The sequence below is a fragment of the Anguilla anguilla genome, chromosome 17 (assembly GCF_013347855.1).
Source record: "Anguilla anguilla isolate fAngAng1 chromosome 17, fAngAng1.pri, whole genome shotgun sequence".
Classification (NCBI taxonomy): Eukaryota; Metazoa; Chordata; class Actinopteri; order Anguilliformes; family Anguillidae; genus Anguilla; species Anguilla anguilla.
In genome coordinates this window covers 955,117-973,673 of record NC_049217.1, presented here as the reverse complement: position 1 = coordinate 973,673, position 18,557 = coordinate 955,117, and the positions used below count along the sequence as shown (strand labels likewise).

The 18,557-nt window shown below is 44.3% G+C and overlaps 3 protein-coding genes and 4 non-coding genes across 7 annotated transcripts; all 7 read right to left on the bottom strand.

Moving 5' to 3' along the window:
• Positions 1-14: 14 nt before the first annotated feature.
• On the bottom strand, positions 15-2,152 carry LOC118216083. The gene is made up of 3 exons (XM_035397101.1): positions 2,026-2,152; positions 514-1,252; positions 15-434 (listed from the first exon to the last, which is right to left on the bottom strand). Exons 2-3 carry the CDS (start codon positions 1,241-1,243, stop codon positions 289-291), a joined length of 876 nt encoding a protein of 291 aa, XP_035252992.1. The 5' UTR covers positions 1,244-1,252; positions 2,026-2,152; the 3' UTR covers positions 15-288.
• Positions 2,153-2,483: 331 nt separating this feature from the next.
• trnai-aau lies at positions 2,484-2,557 on the bottom strand. Its single transcript has one exon. It is a non-coding gene; the product is annotated as a tRNA-Ile (tRNA).
• A 2,489-nt stretch (positions 2,558-5,046) lies between these two features.
• trnaf-gaa lies at positions 5,047-5,119 on the bottom strand. Its single transcript has one exon. It is a non-coding gene; the product is annotated as a tRNA-Phe (tRNA).
• A 2,888-nt stretch (positions 5,120-8,007) lies between these two features.
• trnai-aau lies at positions 8,008-8,081 on the bottom strand. Its single transcript has one exon. It is a non-coding gene; the product is annotated as a tRNA-Ile (tRNA).
• Positions 8,082-10,570: 2,489 nt separating this feature from the next.
• On the bottom strand, positions 10,571-10,643 carry trnaf-gaa. Its single transcript has one exon. It is a non-coding gene; the product is annotated as a tRNA-Phe (tRNA).
• Positions 10,644-11,190: 547 nt separating this feature from the next.
• LOC118216082 lies at positions 11,191-15,243 on the bottom strand. The gene is made up of 4 exons (XM_035397100.1): positions 14,424-15,243; positions 13,071-14,163; positions 12,793-12,949; positions 11,191-12,597 (listed from the first exon to the last, which is right to left on the bottom strand). Exons 1-4 carry the CDS (start codon positions 15,227-15,229, stop codon positions 11,969-11,971), a joined length of 2,685 nt encoding a protein of 894 aa, XP_035252991.1. The 5' UTR covers positions 15,230-15,243; the 3' UTR covers positions 11,191-11,968.
• An 8-nt stretch (positions 15,244-15,251) lies between these two features.
• LOC118216085 (extensin-like) lies at positions 15,252-17,674 on the bottom strand. Its single transcript, XM_035397102.1, has 8 exons — positions 17,457-17,674; positions 17,306-17,377; positions 16,891-16,938; positions 16,255-16,326; positions 16,065-16,166; positions 15,847-15,918; positions 15,680-15,748; positions 15,252-15,576 (listed from the first exon to the last, which is right to left on the bottom strand). The coding sequence occupies exons 1-8, from the start codon at positions 17,587-17,589 to the stop codon at positions 15,278-15,280; spliced, it is 867 nt and encodes a 288-aa protein (XP_035252993.1). The 5' UTR covers positions 17,590-17,674; the 3' UTR covers positions 15,252-15,277.
• Positions 17,675-18,557: the final 883 nt, after the last annotated feature.

Below are 18,557 nucleotides of genomic sequence, written 5' to 3'. Positions count from 1 at the left end.
TAACTGTCATTAGTATTACATTAACAAGGCTGTACATTTTTAGAGATGGCCTCCATGGTTGATTGATTTATTGTTAGTTTTTATTTTAAGTGTCATGCACCGTATGGTGCCCAGCCAAAAAAAAATAGCTTCCACTAAAAAAGTAATAATAAGCTTATATTTTTCAGCAATATTGACTAGCAGTAGTAATTGTGGAGGGAAGATTAAAAATGACAATACACAGTAAACAAACAACAAACAAACATAAGGTGTATCCTGTCTCTCATTTTTTTTGAAATCGTGCTGTTCTCATGTCATCATCTCTATGCGTATGTTTCCTACTTGCTGTGTAAGTAAGTTGTGTAAGTCAGCTGTACACTCACTCGGCTGGGCCTGAAACTTTGATGGCGACAGACTCAGCATTGCTCTCTCAAGCTCCTCGTCCTCCTCCATCACTGTGAAAAGAATCAGTAGCGTCAGTAGTTTGTTAAAAGACATTTAAATATAGAAATAAGCATATTTGTTTGAGCTAACCTGAGGAACTGGAGCTGGGTTCGGAGGTAATCGGCGTGGTGCGGGGCAACACAGCAGGTGGCGCTGTTGACGGGGCTGGTTTAGTACCCTGCAGGGAATGCTGCTTCAGGAGGTATTGCTGCAGTTTGTACATTTGACTGTTTTTAACGCACTGCTTGCCTAAGATGAAAGCCGCATAGCCATCAGCCCTACTATCCCAGATCTGCTGCCAGGTGTTTTTGGCCCGGGCTCCAAACCCGACAAGGTTGTCGCCCTCTGACGACACTGAGGGCGCAGGCCGTCTGGAAGACAGATACTGTCTGAGGTCTTCAATGTCTTTAAAACTCCTGGCATAACCAATGAAGGACAGCAGACTGTCCTTGCTGTGGCCCTCGGGGCTGAAGGTTCCTGCCTTCTCCTCCTCTTCAACCTTGTTCAGAAGATATATGGTATATCCAACATCATTTTCCAGAAGCCATCTGAAGGATTTACCTTTGTACTTCCCAAACTGTAGCACATACTCTCCCAACACCTCCTGCTTATCAGACACATCCCCTCCCCTCTGAAAGACCACAGTGTAGGCATTATCTTTCACATCTCCTTCCTTCAAAGGTCGGGACTTGTCCTGCAGAGAGGGGTTGCGTTTGATCTTTGCAGCCTCATCAGACGGGTCCTGCCGTAAATGGCCGGAGGGGCCTCTTCTGAAGCACACCTCCTTCTTTCCTGGGAAAAAATTTACAGGCCTCTGCATGGTGATCACCTGTGTACATCAAAGCAGCATTAGTTAGGATGAAAGAAATGTGTGTTTGTGTGTCTGGCCCTTCAAGTGTAACAAAGGCAGATACACAACGGGCAAAACTACTAATGATGGTGAAAACAACAATACTACAGCGAGGGGAGAATTAAGCATATTGTAAATCCAAATATGATCGCAGGATTATACCAATACTAACCGAGATATTGGACATTAAGATTTAAGATTCAAGATTTCTGTATTTGTCATTTTTGCTTACATAAAAACGAAATGTTGTTCCTCCCAGTCCAAAACAGTGCAAACGAAAAATAGACAATATGCCTAGAATAATATGTTTTGTTATTTTAAAACATGTGACATTACATACAGACACATAATCCCGTTTACCTGCAATTATTCCCACTTAAAATTCTATCATTTACAAACATATTCACAATCTGGACGTGAAAAACCATCATTCAAATAGGAAAACATAATCTACTGACCACCCCATTTTGTGGTGAAAAGTTAGTGAATCGTCGTCTAGGCGATCAGGTCAAAACCCGGCTAAATTTGGTTAAAAAGTAAAAGTTTTCCCGAAGACCGTTTAGGACGTAGCCAGGCTAACCCGGTAAAACCTGAGGTAAATTGTTTTTAACCCAGACCGTTTATGTCAAAACGTCTCTCAGGTTAGATCTGCATCAATCTAAACATCTTTTTTTTAATATAAAACGAACTAACAAACTAAATGTATACAGTTGCGTGTATGTCTGTATTACAATTACAGAGATAGGACTTACCGAAACGTAAGTGCTGAGACAGGTGAGTGAAATGATTCGCGGGAGGCAATGTCGGTCGTACAGGTAGCTTCGCGGTTAAGTACTGTAGAGGCGATGATGATTCATTCATTCAGGACGGAACAGCGCCACGACATCGTCGTGTGGCCTGAACTGTATTACACCCGCAACGTTAAGAACTACCGTTGAGAATGAATGGGGAAAGTTAAGGGCAGAGACGAAAACGGTCTTCCTGCATCCGGGACGGAACAGCGCCGCGAAAAAATACGTGCGGCCGAAAGTATATTACATCCGTAGTGTTAAGAACTACCGTTGAGAATGAATGGGAAAAGTTAAGGGAAGTTAAGGTTAACTATCCACGGCTCCCTCGCGGGAGACCGGGGTTCAATTCCCCGACGGGGAGAATACGTTTTTGTTGTCCACACTGACAAAAACGTAGTAAAGGGAAGGCCAGAGAGCCTTGGCCCGTGCGGGGGTCGAACCCGCGACCTTGGCGTTATTAGCACCACGCTCTAACCAACTGAGCTAACCGGCCCGTGAACAGGTCATCCCGTCAGCTATCGCCGGCAACCATAGGGTAATTGCTTTCACACCAAGAGATTGTGGAAGTTACGCTAGGAATTCAAAGACGCATCGGAACAAGATGACACGTCCCGCCAAATTCCTAACTCGAATCATTGACTCAGAGCCCAGAAGGCCGACCGATTCATCGTTGCCCCTGCTCTTTTTTGGAATTCGGTGGAACCGGGGGAACACTGTTGAAGACAGACAGTACCGCGGATTCTGGATACGGCTTCGGCTCAGCTGGTCCAATGGGGAATTGGCAATACCGAGAGCAGGAGAGTCTAGCTCCCGAAAACCAGTGGCGGGGTCGCTCTTCCATTTTCGCTTCCATTTCTTTCCAATGGCGTGCTCTGCCCCGTTCATTCCTTACCAATCAAATCTCCCCGTCTCTGCGGTCCATTTCTTACCAATCGGGTCTCGTTCAGCCCGTCCATTTCTTACCAATCAAATCTCCCCGTCTCTCCGGTCCATTTCTTACCGGTCGGGTCTCGTTCAGCCCGTCCATTTCTTACTAATCAAATCTCCCCCTCTCTTCGGTCCATTTCTTACCAGTCGGGACTCGTCATTCCCATCAATTTCTTACCTATCAAATCTTCCCTTCTCTGCAGCTCCATTTCTTACCGACCAGGACTCGTCATGCCCGTCCATTTCTCGCCAATCAAATGTGGCAGCACAACTGTTTACTTTTGAATGCATGGCACCGATTAGATGTGGATGACAGGAGAACGCGATGTTCTATCTTGTTCTATCAAGGCCCATGGTCCTGGAACGAGCTGCAGGCTAAGCTCAAACTTGATTATCTCATCTCGTTACCAGATTTTAAAAGACGGATAATTGATATTTGGTCTGTGACCTGTGCTTGTTTTAAACCCTGAACTTGTTTAACACTGTTTTAGTTCATGTATTCTGTCATGTTGGTTGGTTTATTCTGTGCGCTACTGTTGTCGTTGTTTTTGTTTTGTACGCCGTTTCATATAGCTTTGGCCCTGTCTTGGCTATTTCTCACTTAAGGTTTTAATCTCAACGTGACTTCCTAGTCAAATAAAGGTTCATATTGTCTAGACAGTCTGCATTGTGAAGAGATCAAGACAACAGCCTCTGTCATTCACTGCGATACTGAAGAACACTGTGGGATTTTGCATGATTTATAAAGGTAAGACAACTGCATTAAATTATTTAAATCGTTAACGGTTTAAGACAAAAAGCTAGCTATTGTCTGACAGTAATGAAGATGGTACGTTTCCTTTTTACCATATTTGATTATTTAGCGATAGCTTGCTGATGGAAATTTACCTCAAGACGATTCCCTGACAAAAACGTAGTAGTACATAAAGTTTTTGTTAAGTATAATAATGTACATCAAGATCATTTTCAAAGTATAGTTTAAGTACTTTATAAAATGAAATTGGTCCATTTTAATTATAATTAAAGTGTGTCCTGGGGCTACACTTTAAGTGTGCCATTACTGAACTACCACTAAACTTTGTATGCCATATCTTTAAAATGTGATCTAATTTTACTTCTGTATTGTAAGTAAGGTGAAGATGCACTGGAAATACCTGGGATCCAGTAGCAGGGATTTCGTCCAGAAAAAGTCTGCTTAAGGCACACTATTATAAACGTTTCTCTAAGGGAAGTAACGTTAACCCATGATAATATTATGTTATTACATATTAATATGTTAGCTATTATTGTGATGTTCTGTGGAGCACTGACATGTTGTATGGCCTAGCTAGAACTGTAGTTGCATAGTATACATAGACGAATAAAATTAGGTTCACTGGACTGACTGTGAATCCCTGTTAGACTGATCTGAGCTGAGTATAAATCAAGTACGATATACTTCACGCTAACTTTGATAGATGCATACATGTGATATGATGATGATTTTTTATTGGCATTCCAATATAAAATACTAACGATGTATCCTTTGCCGGGAGGTGATGAGAAGCAGAGTCTGAAGCCGTTTCGCTAGTCTCATCCGATATTGGGACATTGGAAATAGGGAGGACACAATGATCGGCCTCTGGGGCACGAAGACGAGGTGGCAGTGGAGGAAAGGAGTGTGCATTTTTTGAGTATTGGGACGGACCCCAAATGAGAAGGGAAACCAGTTGATCTCAGGCCGTTTTCTCACCTGCAATTGAATCACGCCTCGGCAAAAAGTCAATAGAGCCTTCTAGACAGGCTGTTCTCACATTGCCCCTGCCCAGTAAGTAATCAGCAACAATGGAGTACAAACGATGATTGACAGCGATGTTCCCACACTGCCACACATGGCGTTTAGTGCAGGTCCACATCTCAGGAGCTTGGTCGCACGAAGACCCGACAGTCCTAAATGGAAAAACTACAAATCTTAGAACTGGATTCCACTCTGTGGAACCGGTATCAGCTTAAGCAGGAGGTAAACTCAAGCAGAGGGGCTCAGCTCTACGCGACGAAAGATGAAACACCTCCCATTGCCGAAACCCGGGATTGAACCAGGGACCTTTAGATCTTCAGTCTAACGCTCTCCCAGCTGAGCTATTTCGGCCACGAAGTTTGCAGCATTCCTCGGATTTGCCGGGCCTGGGCCTGGTAGGACGTACAGATATCTTCCGCCAGGGCTCCGCTGGGAGCTAAAGCAGCAAAATCTCTGCACAAAGCATGCTAAAGTATGAAGTACTTGAGTAAGACTGCAACAGTTTCTTTTAAAAATACTTTGCCTGGTAACACGTGCACAGTACGTCGGACAGTACATTTGCAATTGTCAATGTTTTCGGTGCTTGTCCCTTACAGACAAACCAATTCAAAAAATGTCTTTTTTATGCCGGTCTTGGACTAGGGGCTTCTTCCTTGCGCGACAGCCTTTCGGGCCATGGCGATGTAGGATTCTCGAAATGGTGGATGTAGATACTTTGGTACCTTATGCCTCCAACTCCTTCACCAGCTCCTTTGTTGTTGTCTTGGGATTCAGTTGAACCTTTCGGACCAAAGTTCGTTCAGCCCAGGTAGATAATTGTTCCCTACTTCCTGAACGATGCAGTGTCTTTGTGGTCCCAAGATTTTTATATTTGCAGACAATTGTTTGTACAGATGCTCGTGGTACCTTCAGTTGTTTGGAAATTGCTCCCAAGGAGGACCCTGACTTTTGGAGGTCCAGAATTTCTTTTCTGAGGTCTTGGCTGAGTTGCTTGGATTTTCCCATGGTATCATGGGCAACAAGGCAGTGGCTCTAAAGGTAGGCCCTTCAGTGCAGCCACAGGTGCCAATAAACTCCCAATGAAGTCCTAATTATGACAGTTGGACAATCAGAAGCTTCTAAAAAGTCATTACATCAATGTCTGGAATCTTCCAGACTGTGTAAGGAGACAGTCATCTTGGTGTATGTAAACCTGCGACCATCTGGAATTCTGAATGAATTAAAACGGAAATAAATCTGTCTCTAATCGGCTGTTGTAAAATTACCGCTGATGTGAACAAAGCAGATGCCCTAATTGACTAGCCAAAAGATACGTATGGTAACATGAAATGTGCGGAGTCGTGAAAAACTGAGTTTGAGTATCTTAAGCCTTGGTGCATGTGAACTTTTGGCCGCAACCGTACATGTAAAAATTCTTGTCAAACAAATTCACAGATGTCACAAGCTGCACTAACGGAAAAGAGTCTACAACCCATACGAAACCCGTGTGAATTTCATCGTTATGTTCCCTTCTAATTAGGACACATTGTGGAAGAGAACACGTCGGTGTTTACTGGCATTTTCAGGGTAAAGCCACGGGCGACAGGGGGCGCACTAACCAGCTTTGTCCTCGTTAGTATAGTGGTCAGTATCCCCGCCTGTCACCAAGGTGACAACAAGGTGCACACATGCAGTCGGACTCCCAGCAGTCGGCTGCTGGGTCTCCTGAAGCTCCTCGGAGCTTGGGTGTTAAGAGAAGCCTGGCATTGGTCTGCTTTTGCCAAGTACTTCATGGGCCACTTCTGAATCAGAAATTATATTTTTATATACAGTGAGCTCCATAACTTAGGGACAAAGCCGTATTTTCTTTACTTGGTTTCTGTACTTCATCATTTTAGATTTGTAATCAAACAATTCACATGTGGTTGAAGTGCAGCTATCAGCTCTCAGCTCTTATGAAAGGTTATTTTAATACATTTTGATTTCACCCCTGTAGAAATGACAGCACTCTCTATACATACATACAACCCAATTCCAAAAAAGCCGAGACAGTATGGAAAATGCTAATAAAAACAAAAAGGTGTGATAATGTTAAATATTGTACATTTTATTTACCATTGTACTATATTCAAAACACTACAACAGCACATTATTTGACATTTTACCTTGTGAATTTAATTGTTTTTTTGAAAATATACACTCATTTCAAATCTGTTGACTGCAACACGCTCCAAAAAAGTTGGAACAGTCGAGTGTTTTACCACTGTGTCACATCACCATTTATTTTAATAACGCTTATTAAATTTGGGCAATATTTTTCAAGTCAAAGTTTAAAAATGACTGCTTTCTGTTTTATTTGCATTTCATTTACCGTCTCGACTTTTTTAGAATTGGGGATGTACGTACATATTTTTAGGGTGCCATAATGTTCAGGACAAATGGTTTCACGTGTGTTTCTGATTAGTCAGGTTGTTCAATTTCTTCTTCGGTACATTATAATATGCCAATGGAAGGAAGCCATTATGAGGCTGGGATATATGAAAAAACTGTCAGAGACATAGGCCAAACCTTAAGCTTACCAAAGTCAACCGCTTGGAACATCATTAAGAACGAGAGCATTGGTGAGCTCAGTAATCACAAAGGCCTGGTAGGCCAAGGTGGACCTATACAGTTGATGACCAAAGAATTCTCCCTATAATGAAATAACATTAACTCGAAAACAGAGAACTGGACAGTAAAATTTGGGGAGGGTTTTATATTTTCATGGGAACTGTACATCATGATGCTGTATAATGGTAGGTTTTCTCATGCCCTTGACCTTATGTTTTGCCGTTTTGAGACACAACCTTGCGTAGCTATATCACCCAGTATTATCAAATTCTCAACATGAAAATTATTATTGTTATTATAATGATTTTCCACTGATCTATCTTTTTGTGTGCTGTCAATCCAGGGGATAGGGTGGGAGGAGTAGTTAATATGAATTGCATTACACAAATTCTGTATTGTCTGAAGGTGGAGGCAGCAATATTTGTACTGTGTCCTGTTCTATATTGAATAGTTAAACTGATGATAATAAAATAATAATAATAATAATAATAATAATGGTAAGTATAGAAACATATAGATGTGAAAGCGTTTGTTAAGATGGCTGAATGACAGTACGGGAGACCGGGGTTCAATTCCCCGACGGGGAGAATACGTTTTTGTTGTCCACACTGACAAAAACGTAACGTAGTAAAGGGAAGGCCAGAGAGCCTTGGCCCGTGCGGGGGTCGAACCCGCGACCTTGGCGTTATTAGCACCACGCTCTAACCAACTGAGCTAACCGGCCCGTGAACAGGTCATCCCGTCAGCTATCGCCGGCAACCATAGGGTAATTGCTTTCACACCAAGAGATTGTGGAAGTTACGCTAGGAATTCAAAGACGCATCGGAACAAGATGACACGTCCCGCCAAATTCCTAACTCGAATCATTGACTCAGAGCCCAGAAGGCCGACCGATTCATCGTTGCCCCCTGCTCTTTTTTGGAATTCGGTGGAACCGGGGGAACACTGTTGAAGACAGACAGTACCGCGGATTCTGGATACGGCTTCGGCTCAGCTGGTCCAATGGGGAATTGGCAATACCGAGAGCAGGAGAGTCTAGCTCCCGAAAACCAGTGGCGGGGTCGCTCTTCCATTTTCGCTTCCATTTCTTTCCAATGGCGTGCTCTGCCCCGTTCATTCCTTACCAATCAAATCTCCCCGTCTCTGCGGTCCATTTCTTACCAATCGGGTCTCGTTCAGCCCGTCCATTTCTTACCAATCAAATCTCCCCGTCTCTCCGGTCCATTTCTTACCGGTCGGGTCTCGTTCAGCCCGTCCATTTCTTACTAATCAAATCTCCCCCTCTCTTCGGTCCATTTCTTACCAGTCGGGACTCGTCATTCCCATCAATTTCTTACCTATCAAATCTTCCCTTCTCTGCAGCTCCATTTCTTACCGACCAGGACTCGTCATGCCCGTCCATTTCTCGCCAATCAAATGTGGCAGCACAACTGTTTACTTTTGAATGCATGGCACCGATTAGATGTGGATGACAGGAGAACGCGATGTTCTATCTTGTTCTATCAAGGCCCATGGTCCTGGAACGAGCTGCAGGCTAAGCTCAAACTTGATTATCTCATCTCGTTACCAGATTTTAAAAGACGGATAATTGATATTTGGTCTGTGACCTGTGCTTGTTTTAAACCCTGAACTTGTTTAACACTGTTTTAGTTCATGTATTCTGTCATGTTGGTTGGTTTATTCTGTGCGCTACTGTTGTCGTTGTTTTTGTTTTGTACGCCGTTTCATATAGCTTTGGCCCTGTCTTGGCTATTTCTCACTTAAGGTTTTAATCTCAACGTGACTTCCTAGTCAAATAAAGGTTCATATTGTCTAGACAGTCTGCATTGTGAAGAGATCAAGACAACAGCCTCTGTCATTCACTGCGATACTGAAGAACACTGTGGGATTTTGCATGATTTATAAAGGTAAGACAACTGCATTAAATTATTTAAATCGTTAACGGTTTAAGACAAAAAGCTAGCTATTGTCTGACAGTAATGAAGATGGTACGTTTCCTTTTTACCATATTTGATTATTTAGCGATAGCTTGCTGATGGAAATTTACCTCAAGACGATTCCCTGACAAAAACGTAGTAGTACATAAAGTTTTTGTTAAGTATAATAATGTACATCAAGATCATTTTCAAAGTATAGTTTAAGTACTTTATAAAATGAAATTGGTCCATTTTAATTATAATTAAAGTGTGTCCTGGGGCTACACTTTAAGTGTGCCATTACTGAACTACCACTAAACTTTGTATGCCATATCTTTAAAATGTGATCTAATTTTACTTCTGTATTGTAAGTAAGGTGAAGATGCACTGGAAATACCTGGGATCCAGTAGCAGGGATTTCGTCCAGAAAAAGTCTGCTTAAGGCACACTATTATAAACGTTTCTCTAAGGGAAGTAACGTTAACCCATGATAATATTATGTTATTACATATTAATATGTTAGCTATTATTGTGATGTTCTGTGGAGCACTGACATGTTGTATGGCCTAGCTAGAACTGTAGTTGCATAGTATACATAGACAAATAAAATTAGGTTCACTGGACTGACTGTGAATCCCTGTTAGACTGATCTGAGCTGAGTATAAATCAAGTACGATATACTTCACGCTAACTTTGATAGATGCATACATGTGATATGATGATGATTTTTATTGGCATTCCAATATAAAATACTAACGATGTATCCTTTGCCGGGAGGTGATGAGAAGCAGAGTCTGAAGCCGTTTCGCTAGTCTCATCCGATATTGGGACATTGGAAATAGGGAGGACACAATGATCGGCCTCTGGGGCACGAAGACGAGGTGGCAGTGGAGGAAAGGAGTGTGCATTTTTTGAGTATTGGGACGGACCCCAAATGAGAAGGGAAACCAGTTGATCTCAGGCCGTTTTCTCACCTGCAATTGAATCACGCCTCGGCAAAAAGTCAATAGAGCCTTCTAGACAGGCTGTTCTCACATTGCCCCTGCCCAGTAAGTAATCAGCAACAATGGAGTACAAACGATGATTGACAGCGATGTTCCCACACTGCCACACATGGCGTTTAGTGCAGGTCCACATCTCAGGAGCTTGGTCGCACGAAGACCCGACAGTCCTAAATGGAAAAACTACAAATCTTAGAACTGGATTCCACTCTGTGGAACCGGTATCAGCTTAAGCAGGAGGTAAACTCAAGCAGAGGGGCTCAGCTCTACGCGACGAAAGATGAAACACCTCCCATTGCCGAAACCCGGGATTGAACCAGGGACCCTTAGATCTTCAGTCTAACGCTCTCCCAGCTGAGCTATTTCGGCCACGAAGTTTGCAGCATTCCTCGGATTTGCCGGGCCTGGGCCTGGTAGGACGTACAGATATCTTCCGCCAGGGCTCCGCTGGGAGCTAAAGCAGCAAAATCTCTGCACAAAGCATGCTAAAGTATGAAGTACTTGAGTAAGACTGCAACAGTTTCTTTTAAAAATACTTTGCCTGGTAACACGTGCACAGTACGTCGGACAGTACATTTGCAATTGTCAATGTTTTCGGTGCTTGTCCCTTACAGACAAACCAATTCAAAAAATGTCTTTTTTATGCCGGTCTTGGACTAGGGGCTTCTTCCTTGCGCGACAGCCTTTCGGGCCATGGCGATGTAGGATTCTCGAAATGGTGGATGTAGATACTTTGGTACCTTATGCCTCCAACTCCTTCACCAGCTCCTTTGTTGTTGTCTTGGGATTCAGTTGAACCTTTCGGACCAAAGTTCGTTCAGCCCAGGTAGATAATTGTTCCCTACTTCCTGAACGATGCAGTGTCTTTGTGGTCCCAAGATTTTTATATATTGTTTGTACAGATGCTCGTGGTACCTTCAGTTGTTTGGAAATTGCTCCCAAGGAGGACCCTGACTTTTGGAGGTCCAGAATTTCTTTTCTGAGGTCTTGGCTGAGTTGCTTGGATTTTCCCATGGTATCATGGGCAACAAGGCAGTGGCTCTAAAGGTAGGCCCTTCAGTGCAGCCACAGGTGCCAATAAACTCCCAATGAAGTCCTAATTATGACAGTTGGACAATCAGAAGCTTCTAAAAAGTCATTACATCAATGTCTGGAATCTTCCAGACTGTGTAAGGAGACAGTCATCTTGGTGTATGTAAACCTGCGACCATCTGGAATTCTGAATGAATTAAAACGGAAATAAATCTGTCTCTAATCGGCTGTTGTAAAATTACCGCTGATGTGAACAAAGCAGATGCCCTAATTGACTAGCCAAAAGATACGTATGGTAACATGAAATGTGCGGAGTCGTGAAAAACTGAGTTTGAGTATCTTAAGCCTTGGTGCATGTGAACTTTTGGCCGCAACCGTACATGTAAAAATTCTTGTCAAACAAATTCACAGATGTCACAAGCTGCACTAACGGAAAAGAGTCTACAACCCATACGAAACCCGTGTGAATTTCATCGTATGTTCCCTTCTAATTAGGACACATTGTGGAAGAGAACACGTCGGTGTTTACTGGCATTTTCAGGGTAAAGCCACGGGCGACAGGGGGCGCACTAACCAGCTTTGTCCTCGTTAGTATAGTGGTCAGTATCCCCGCCTGTCACGCGCATACGTCTGGTACATCCTTGTGGAGCAGTAGAAGAACTTCACCTCTCCGCTCTGATAGAAGTGATGGATGGAGGAGCCATCACCCAGGTACCCTGATTTCGGCTGGCCACAGGCAAGGCAGTTCCTCGTTTTTTTTTTTGAGGTTGCATCGCTGCCTGCTGTTTCTGCAAGATCTCTTGCACCAGCTTTTCCACTGTGGCCTTGGTCACAGGGGCTCCCTGGGTGTCGCTACCATGAGATGTGACTGGGTTTATAAGGGCTGAAGGCAGGGTGACGACTGGAACAGTCTGACTCCCTGCAGTCAGATGCTGCCACAGCTGCTGGGTCTCCTGCAGCTTCTCGGGGCTGGTGTTTAAGGAAGTACTGGCATTTGTCTTCTTAGCCAAGCACTTCACATACCGTGAAATATGCTGCCTTGTGGTGGGGTGCAGGAGACTGTTGGGGTCAGAGCAGGTACTCTGCACCAGAGCAGCATAGTCTCTGTCCACCTGCTGCAGGAAATCCTTCTCTCCCTTGTGCTTCGCCAGGAGTCCATCAATGACTGCTGTCATGGGTGATGGCCACCTGTTGTGGTCCAAGACAAAGACCAGCCCTCCTGTCTTTACTGGACCTGTGCGCGCAGCTCTGGGAGAGGCAGCTTGTGGCAGGGGAGAAGTGCTTTGCAGACCTAAAAGGAGATTAAAAGATTTTTCTTTGTGATAAACAAGTCAGGATCGCTCACACAATAATAAAAGATCAACTTATACAAAAGAGAGAGCAATACAGTGAAGAACGCATATTCATTATTAGGCTTTTGAGAAGGTTCGGCTTTCTCAGCATATGAATACATATTTTCGTTTGGATGCAGTAGCATTTGATTTACCTGTGTCCATTAAAGAGAGAATGTTGCTCTCCTCTTCCTGTTTTGTGGACAGTTTTGGGTGGCAAAAGGCTGTCTGTTGCGAGGACTGTGGTGAGGGCAGGGTCCGTGCTGTCAGGGATGGGTCCAGTTCAATGGACGGCTCACCACTCTCAAAGCTCTGATGTAAAATAGACAAAATGACAAGAAATTATTAAAGTCAGCAACAGTAAGCTGTAAGCAAGTGCTGAACAATGTTATTAGACTAACACAATGACATGACAAAAAGAAAAGTAGACTACCTGTGCGGTGTCTGTGTCCCTCTTATCTTCAACTGTGGGTGGGAAGTGAAGTACCACAGGTGGCGCAGACAATGCCTGGGTGGAAGGCAGCTGTGTCTCCACAGGAGGAGGGAGGACTGTCTTTTGGGTTTTATGTTTCTGCCAGTCCAAAGGAACTGGACGGCAGCCTGGCTCCAGGTACTGCAGTCCAAACCTCTCTCCTGTGTCCCTGTCAGTGATGTGCAGTGCTGGGTATTTAAACTGCCCCATCACCTTCTCAGAAGCCTGGTTGAGTTCACATACCAAAACAGGGTCAAACATTGCCGGTAGCACCACTTCAGGCAGCTTCAAGTCCACCAGCCTCTGGAAATTCCATCGCGCCACTCCAGCTAACCCCTGAGCCTGGAACAGCTCGTTGGAGACCTGGTTCCCAGTCACCCAAAGGGCCTGGTGAAAGTGGAAGCCCTCTTGTTGAGATGTGCCCCTGATGGGGATCCAGACTGGCACAGTGGCTCCTGCCCTCTTCACGTGGTTGAGCTGCACAGTGCCCCCGTACCTGTACAGGACCCCATCCTCTACCTCTGCGTCGCTGAGGCAGCCTCTCAAAATGTGGACTCGCTGGATCCTCCACATCTTCAGCATGGAGGGCTTGTACAGCAGGGTGTCGTTAGGGTCCTTGGCCAGATGGAAATGGCGAAGGACATCCTCCACTCTCTGCACGAGCTCCCTCGGACACGGCACCTTCATCCTGCAGTGCTCCCTTATGTGCTGTTTGGTGGGTTCAGCAGGCACAATCCCACAGAATCTGTAGGCCACTTTCAGCTTCTGCAGGTCTCCCTGGTCCACAATAGTGAATGCCGCAGACAGGAACTTGCAGAATGTGCTATAGAGTGGATGATGCTCAGACACACACTCCCTGGTGAACCTGCGCATGCAGTGAAACAAGTCCAGCCTGATAGCAATGTCCTGGTTGAACTTGCTTCGAGATGCGCAGGTGCTGATCAGGCTACCAGAGGTGGCCTGTACCACGATGGCATCGGTGGTCTGCCAGGAAACCCACTGAAGGTGCTCAAAGGGCTGCAGGTCCGGGACTCGAAATGGAGCACAGCAGTCTCTACATAGGCACAAAAAGAGAGACAAGGCAATTGTAAGTGTTTGATGTAGAAATGTATGGATATGTTTTCAACACACATTTAAATAATCAGCCTACCAAAGTAAAATTATACTGATGTTTCATAGTTAAATGATTCTCACATTTTTAAAATTGTAATTATACCTTCAAGTATAACTAATTAATGGATTAATTTTTATTATATTGTGTATAAAGTAAGTTTAATGGAACAGACAGTACACGTGACTAAATGTTATTCATACCTGTCCACCCACTGGTACTTTGCCTTCTCCACCCCAGCAGCACTGTAGCGGTTGGCCAGGCCCTCGTACATGGGCTCGAGCGACTTGTCACACTCTGACTGCAGCATCACCCAGGATAGGATCATCCAGTTCATTATGGCATATGATGACATAGTGCCAGATGAGATGGTAACCTTCCTAGCCATTCGGCGTGTGTGGTCTGACCGGAAGACCTGTCCAAATGTTCCCTGGAGGAGCTGGGTAAATGCCGCCTCCTGCCGCTGGAACTCCTGTAGGAGGTAGTCCGTCAGGTAGTGCGAAGACACAGAGACTCCATACCAGCCATCTTGGTCCTCATACTGGCCAAAGGGTGCAGGAGAGTCCGCTTGTTGCCGATAGCCAGTGATGGTAGCCTGCCCATAAAGCCCTGCTTCCGCATCCCTAATGTTCTGCACTGCCAGGAGGTAGGCCAGGTTGGCACGCTCATATTTTAAGTGCAGCAACTCTGTCACCTGGTTGGCCATGTCATTTGGGGACTTGCCGGTTCTTCTCAGCTCATCCATGACGGTCTTGCAAATGGCCTTCTTGTGTGTGAGGAAGGCCGTCAGGATGTTGGTGAACCTCCTGGGAAGTGTTTCCAACCACTGTGGTTTGTCTGCAAACCAGTAGCGCCTACAGACTTTGCAGGTAAGTCGGGAGGCGAAGATGTAGTACTGGCCACTGGTGCCAACAATCACACAAGGCCTTCCGACACCTGCAGACAAAACCTGTGGAGAGGCACACCCATACAGACAGGGCAGGATGTAGTTGTTCCTGACTCTCTCCATGATGGCATGCTCTGGCTTCCAGATGAAGAAGGGGTGGAGCTGAAAGTGCTAAGGAGACGGAAGCTTAGAGCTGGTCTCAATTAACTCCGGCTGAGGTGGATGACGCCACAGGGACACCATGTTCATCAGGTGGCGCACTGGTCGGGACCCTGGCCAGAGCCCCAAAGCTTCCAGTTCAGTCTTCATCCAAATACGCTGCTGGAGAGAGCAGTTCCATTGGCGAACATCCTGATCATAGCTGTAGGCCGATGCTGGGTGGGCAGGCTGGGCAGAGAGAGCTGGAGGAGAGGGTGCAGGGTGGGTGAGGGGTCTTGGGTGCTGCTGAGCCGTGGTAGGGTGTGCCAGAGCTACAAAACACACAAAAAATGAAAACCATTTTTAAGCAATTTGGGCCACAGCAGATAAAATGAAATTAGTTAGGCATTAAAGACACATTATAGCGAGTAATACCTTCAGCCAATGCAGTTTCCTGCTCATCTCTGACAGGGGCAGAGGACCACACACCCTGTGATACGGAACCTTAGGGAAATGGTACAAACACAGGAGTCTGTAATTAACAAGCAGATGCTAACATCAAATATTGATTGCTATACTTATGTTCTTTGTTGAATGCTTACCAATACTGGGAGATGTGACGGTTTGTCTCTTTGGTGATGGAGGTGAGCGTCGTACTGCTGGCTTGCTGTGACCTTAAAAGAGGATAGAAAAAAAGAAATGTCAATAATCAGCAGTCTATCTTCTCAGGAATTACAAGTTGTAAATAATAATATGGACACAATAATTAGCCAGACAGACAGGTGTCTTAGTGTGCTGTTCATTACATGAAACATCATACCCTGTTCCTGTTGTTCTGTCCCAGGTGTTGGCAGAGAGGATGGAACCAATGCCAGCAGCTCAGGAGGAATTGGCAGTGGGACCTTCCCTGCCGCCGAAGGAGCTAAAAAATAAAACATTAACATCAACATATAACCTGAAGTGATACCTTTATTAAATAGACAGGCTTCTATTTCTACATGCATACTTACAGGCAGAAGCAGTCCCATGGGAGTCGTCGGCCGGCCTGGAGAGTGTAGCAGTAGGCTCTGGCCTACTCCTCACTGTAAATGCAAATACAAAGAGTTACTCTATTCCAATAAGCCTTGCCCAGACAACACTGTCTGCATAATGTACAGTAGCCTTGTTAATACTTCCTTTACCTGTATTTGATTGTCAGACTAATTACAATTTTGAATTGGGTTTGTCCAAATTTTTCAGAACAACAAAAGTTTTGAAAGCAGGTAAAGCAAGTCAACAGACTTGCATTTTTAAAAGCAAACTGTGAATTCAAAGCATGTTGCGTGATTTACTGGTGGGCCAAAATAAAATTTTGAATTAAAGATAGTGGCACTGGCTCCAAGCCAAGCCTTTTCATTCTGTCCATATTGCAATTTAAATGCCCCCTAGAAGCACCACTGCAACAAGCATGCAAAAAAATGTAAAATTCATTTGAACACTTACCCTCATCGCTGATATACTGTACGTTAGTGTTTGGTTAGTAGAAAAAAGAACACACACGTCAGAACAGGCCAGAACATAGCCAAAATAAGAAATTTGTGCATTGGAACTCATTAACAGGTGTTGAACTCTGTTCATCACAGAATTCTCAAACTGATGGAGCAAACCTCTTGGCACAGACACAGCTTGGGCTCTGACAACTTCAACTGGTGAACCTGAAAGTATAACTGTCATTAGTATTACATTAACAAGGCTGTACATTTTTAGAGATGGCCTCCATGGTTGATTGATTTATTGTTAGTTTTTATTTTAAGCGTCATGCACCGTATGGTGCCCAGCCAAAAAAAAATAGCTTCCACTAAAAAAGTAATAATAAGCTTATATTTTTCAGCAATATTGACTAGCAGTAGTAATTGTGGAGGGAAGATTAAAAATGACAATACACAGTAAACATAAAACAAACATAAGGTGTATCCTGTCTCTCATTTTTTTTGAAATCGTGCTGTTCTCATGTCATCATCTCTATGCGTATGTTTCCTACTTGCTGTGTAAGTAAGTTGTGTAAGTCAGTTGTACACTCACTCGGCTGGGCCTGAAACTTTGATGGCGACAGACTCAGCATTGCTCTCTCAAGCTCCTCGTCCTCCTCCATCACTGTGAAAAGAATCAGTAGCGTCAGTAGTTTGTTAAAATACATTTAAATATAGAAATAAGCATATTTGTTTGAGCTAACCTGAGGAACTGGAGCTGGGTTCGGAGGTAATCGGCGTGGTGCGGGGCAACACAGCAGGTGGCGCTGTTGACGGGGCTGGTTTAGTACCCTGCAGGGAATGCTGCTTCAGGAGGTATTGCTGCAGTTTGTACATTTGACTGTTTTTAACGCACTGCTTGCCTAAGATGAAAGCTGCATAGCCATCAGCCCTACTATCCCAGATCTGCTGCCAGGTGTTTTTGGCCCGGGCTCGACAAGGTTGTCGCCCTCTGACGACACTGAGGGCGCAGGCCGTCTGGAAGACGGATACTGTCTGAGGTCTTCAATGTCTTTAAAACTCCTGGCATAACCAATGAAGGACAGCAGACTGTCCTTGCTGTGGCCCTCGGGGCTGAAGATTCCTGCCTTCTCCTCCTCTTCAACCTTGTTCAGAAGATATATGGTATATCCAACATCATTTTCCAGAAGCCATCTGAAGGATTTACCTTTGTACTTCCCAAACTGTAGCACATACTCTCCCAACACCTCCAGCTTATCAGACACATCCCCTCCCCTCTGAAAGACCACAGTGTAGGCATTATCTTTCACATCTTCTTCCTTCAAAGGTCGGGACTTGTCCTGCAGAGAAGGGTTGCGTTTGATCTTTGCAGCCTCATCAGACGGGTCCTGCCGTAAATGGCCGGAGGGGCCTCTTCTGAAGCACACCTCCTTCTTTCCTGGGAAAAAATTTACAGGCCTCTGCATGGTGATCACCTGTGTACATCAAAGCAGCATTAGTTAGGATGAAAGAAATGTGTGTTTGTGTGTCTGGCCCTTCAAGTGTAACAAAGGCAGATACAAAACGGGCAAAACTACTAATGATGGTGAAAACAACAATACTACAGCGAGGGGAGAATTAAGCATATTGTAAATCCAAATATGATCGCAGGATTATACCAATACTAACCGAGATATTGGACATTAAGATTTAAGATTCAAGATTTCTGTATTTGTCATTTTTGCTTACTTAAAAAACGAAATGTTGTTCCTCCCAGTCCAAAACAGTGCAAACGAAAAATAGACAATATGCCTAGAATAATATGTTTTGTTATTTTAAAACATGTGACATTACATACAGACACA

What these genes read in the sequence shown, in the direction of transcription:
- LOC118216083 (XM_035397101.1), bottom strand. Translation starts at nt 1,243, where the DNA reads ATGCAGAGGCCTGTAAATTTTTTCCCAGGAAAGAAGGAGGTGTGCTTC. An exon ending in ACCCAGCTCCAGTTCCTCAG is followed by an intron (nt 435 to 513) that starts GTTAGCTCAAAC and finishes TTCTTTTCACAG; the next exon opens with TGATGGAGGAGGACGAGGAG.
- LOC118216082 (XM_035397100.1), bottom strand. Translation starts at nt 15,229, where the DNA reads ATGGAGAGAGTCAGGAACAACTACATCCTGCCCTGTCTGTATGGGTGT. An exon ending in AAGTACCAGTGGGTGGACAG is followed by an intron (nt 14,164 to 14,423) that starts GTATGAATAACA and finishes GTGCCTATGTAG; the next exon opens with AGACTGCTGTGCTCCATTTC. An exon ending in TCTCTCTTTAATGGACACAG is followed by an intron (nt 12,598 to 12,792) that starts GTAAATCAAATG and finishes ATCTCCTTTTAG; the next exon opens with GTCTGCAAAGCACTTCTCCC.
- LOC118216085 (XM_035397102.1), bottom strand. Translation starts at nt 17,589, where the DNA reads ATGTACAAACTGCAGCAATACCTCCTGAAGCAGCATTCCCTGCAGGGT. An exon ending in GACAGAACAACAGGAACAGG is followed by an intron (nt 15,919 to 16,064) that starts GTATGATGTTTC and finishes TCCTCTTTTAAG; the next exon opens with GTCACAGCAAGCCAGCAGTA. An exon ending in CGTCACATCTCCCAGTATTG is followed by an intron (nt 15,749 to 15,846) that starts GTAAGCATTCAA and finishes CATTTCCCTAAG; the next exon opens with GTTCCGTATCACAGGGTGTG.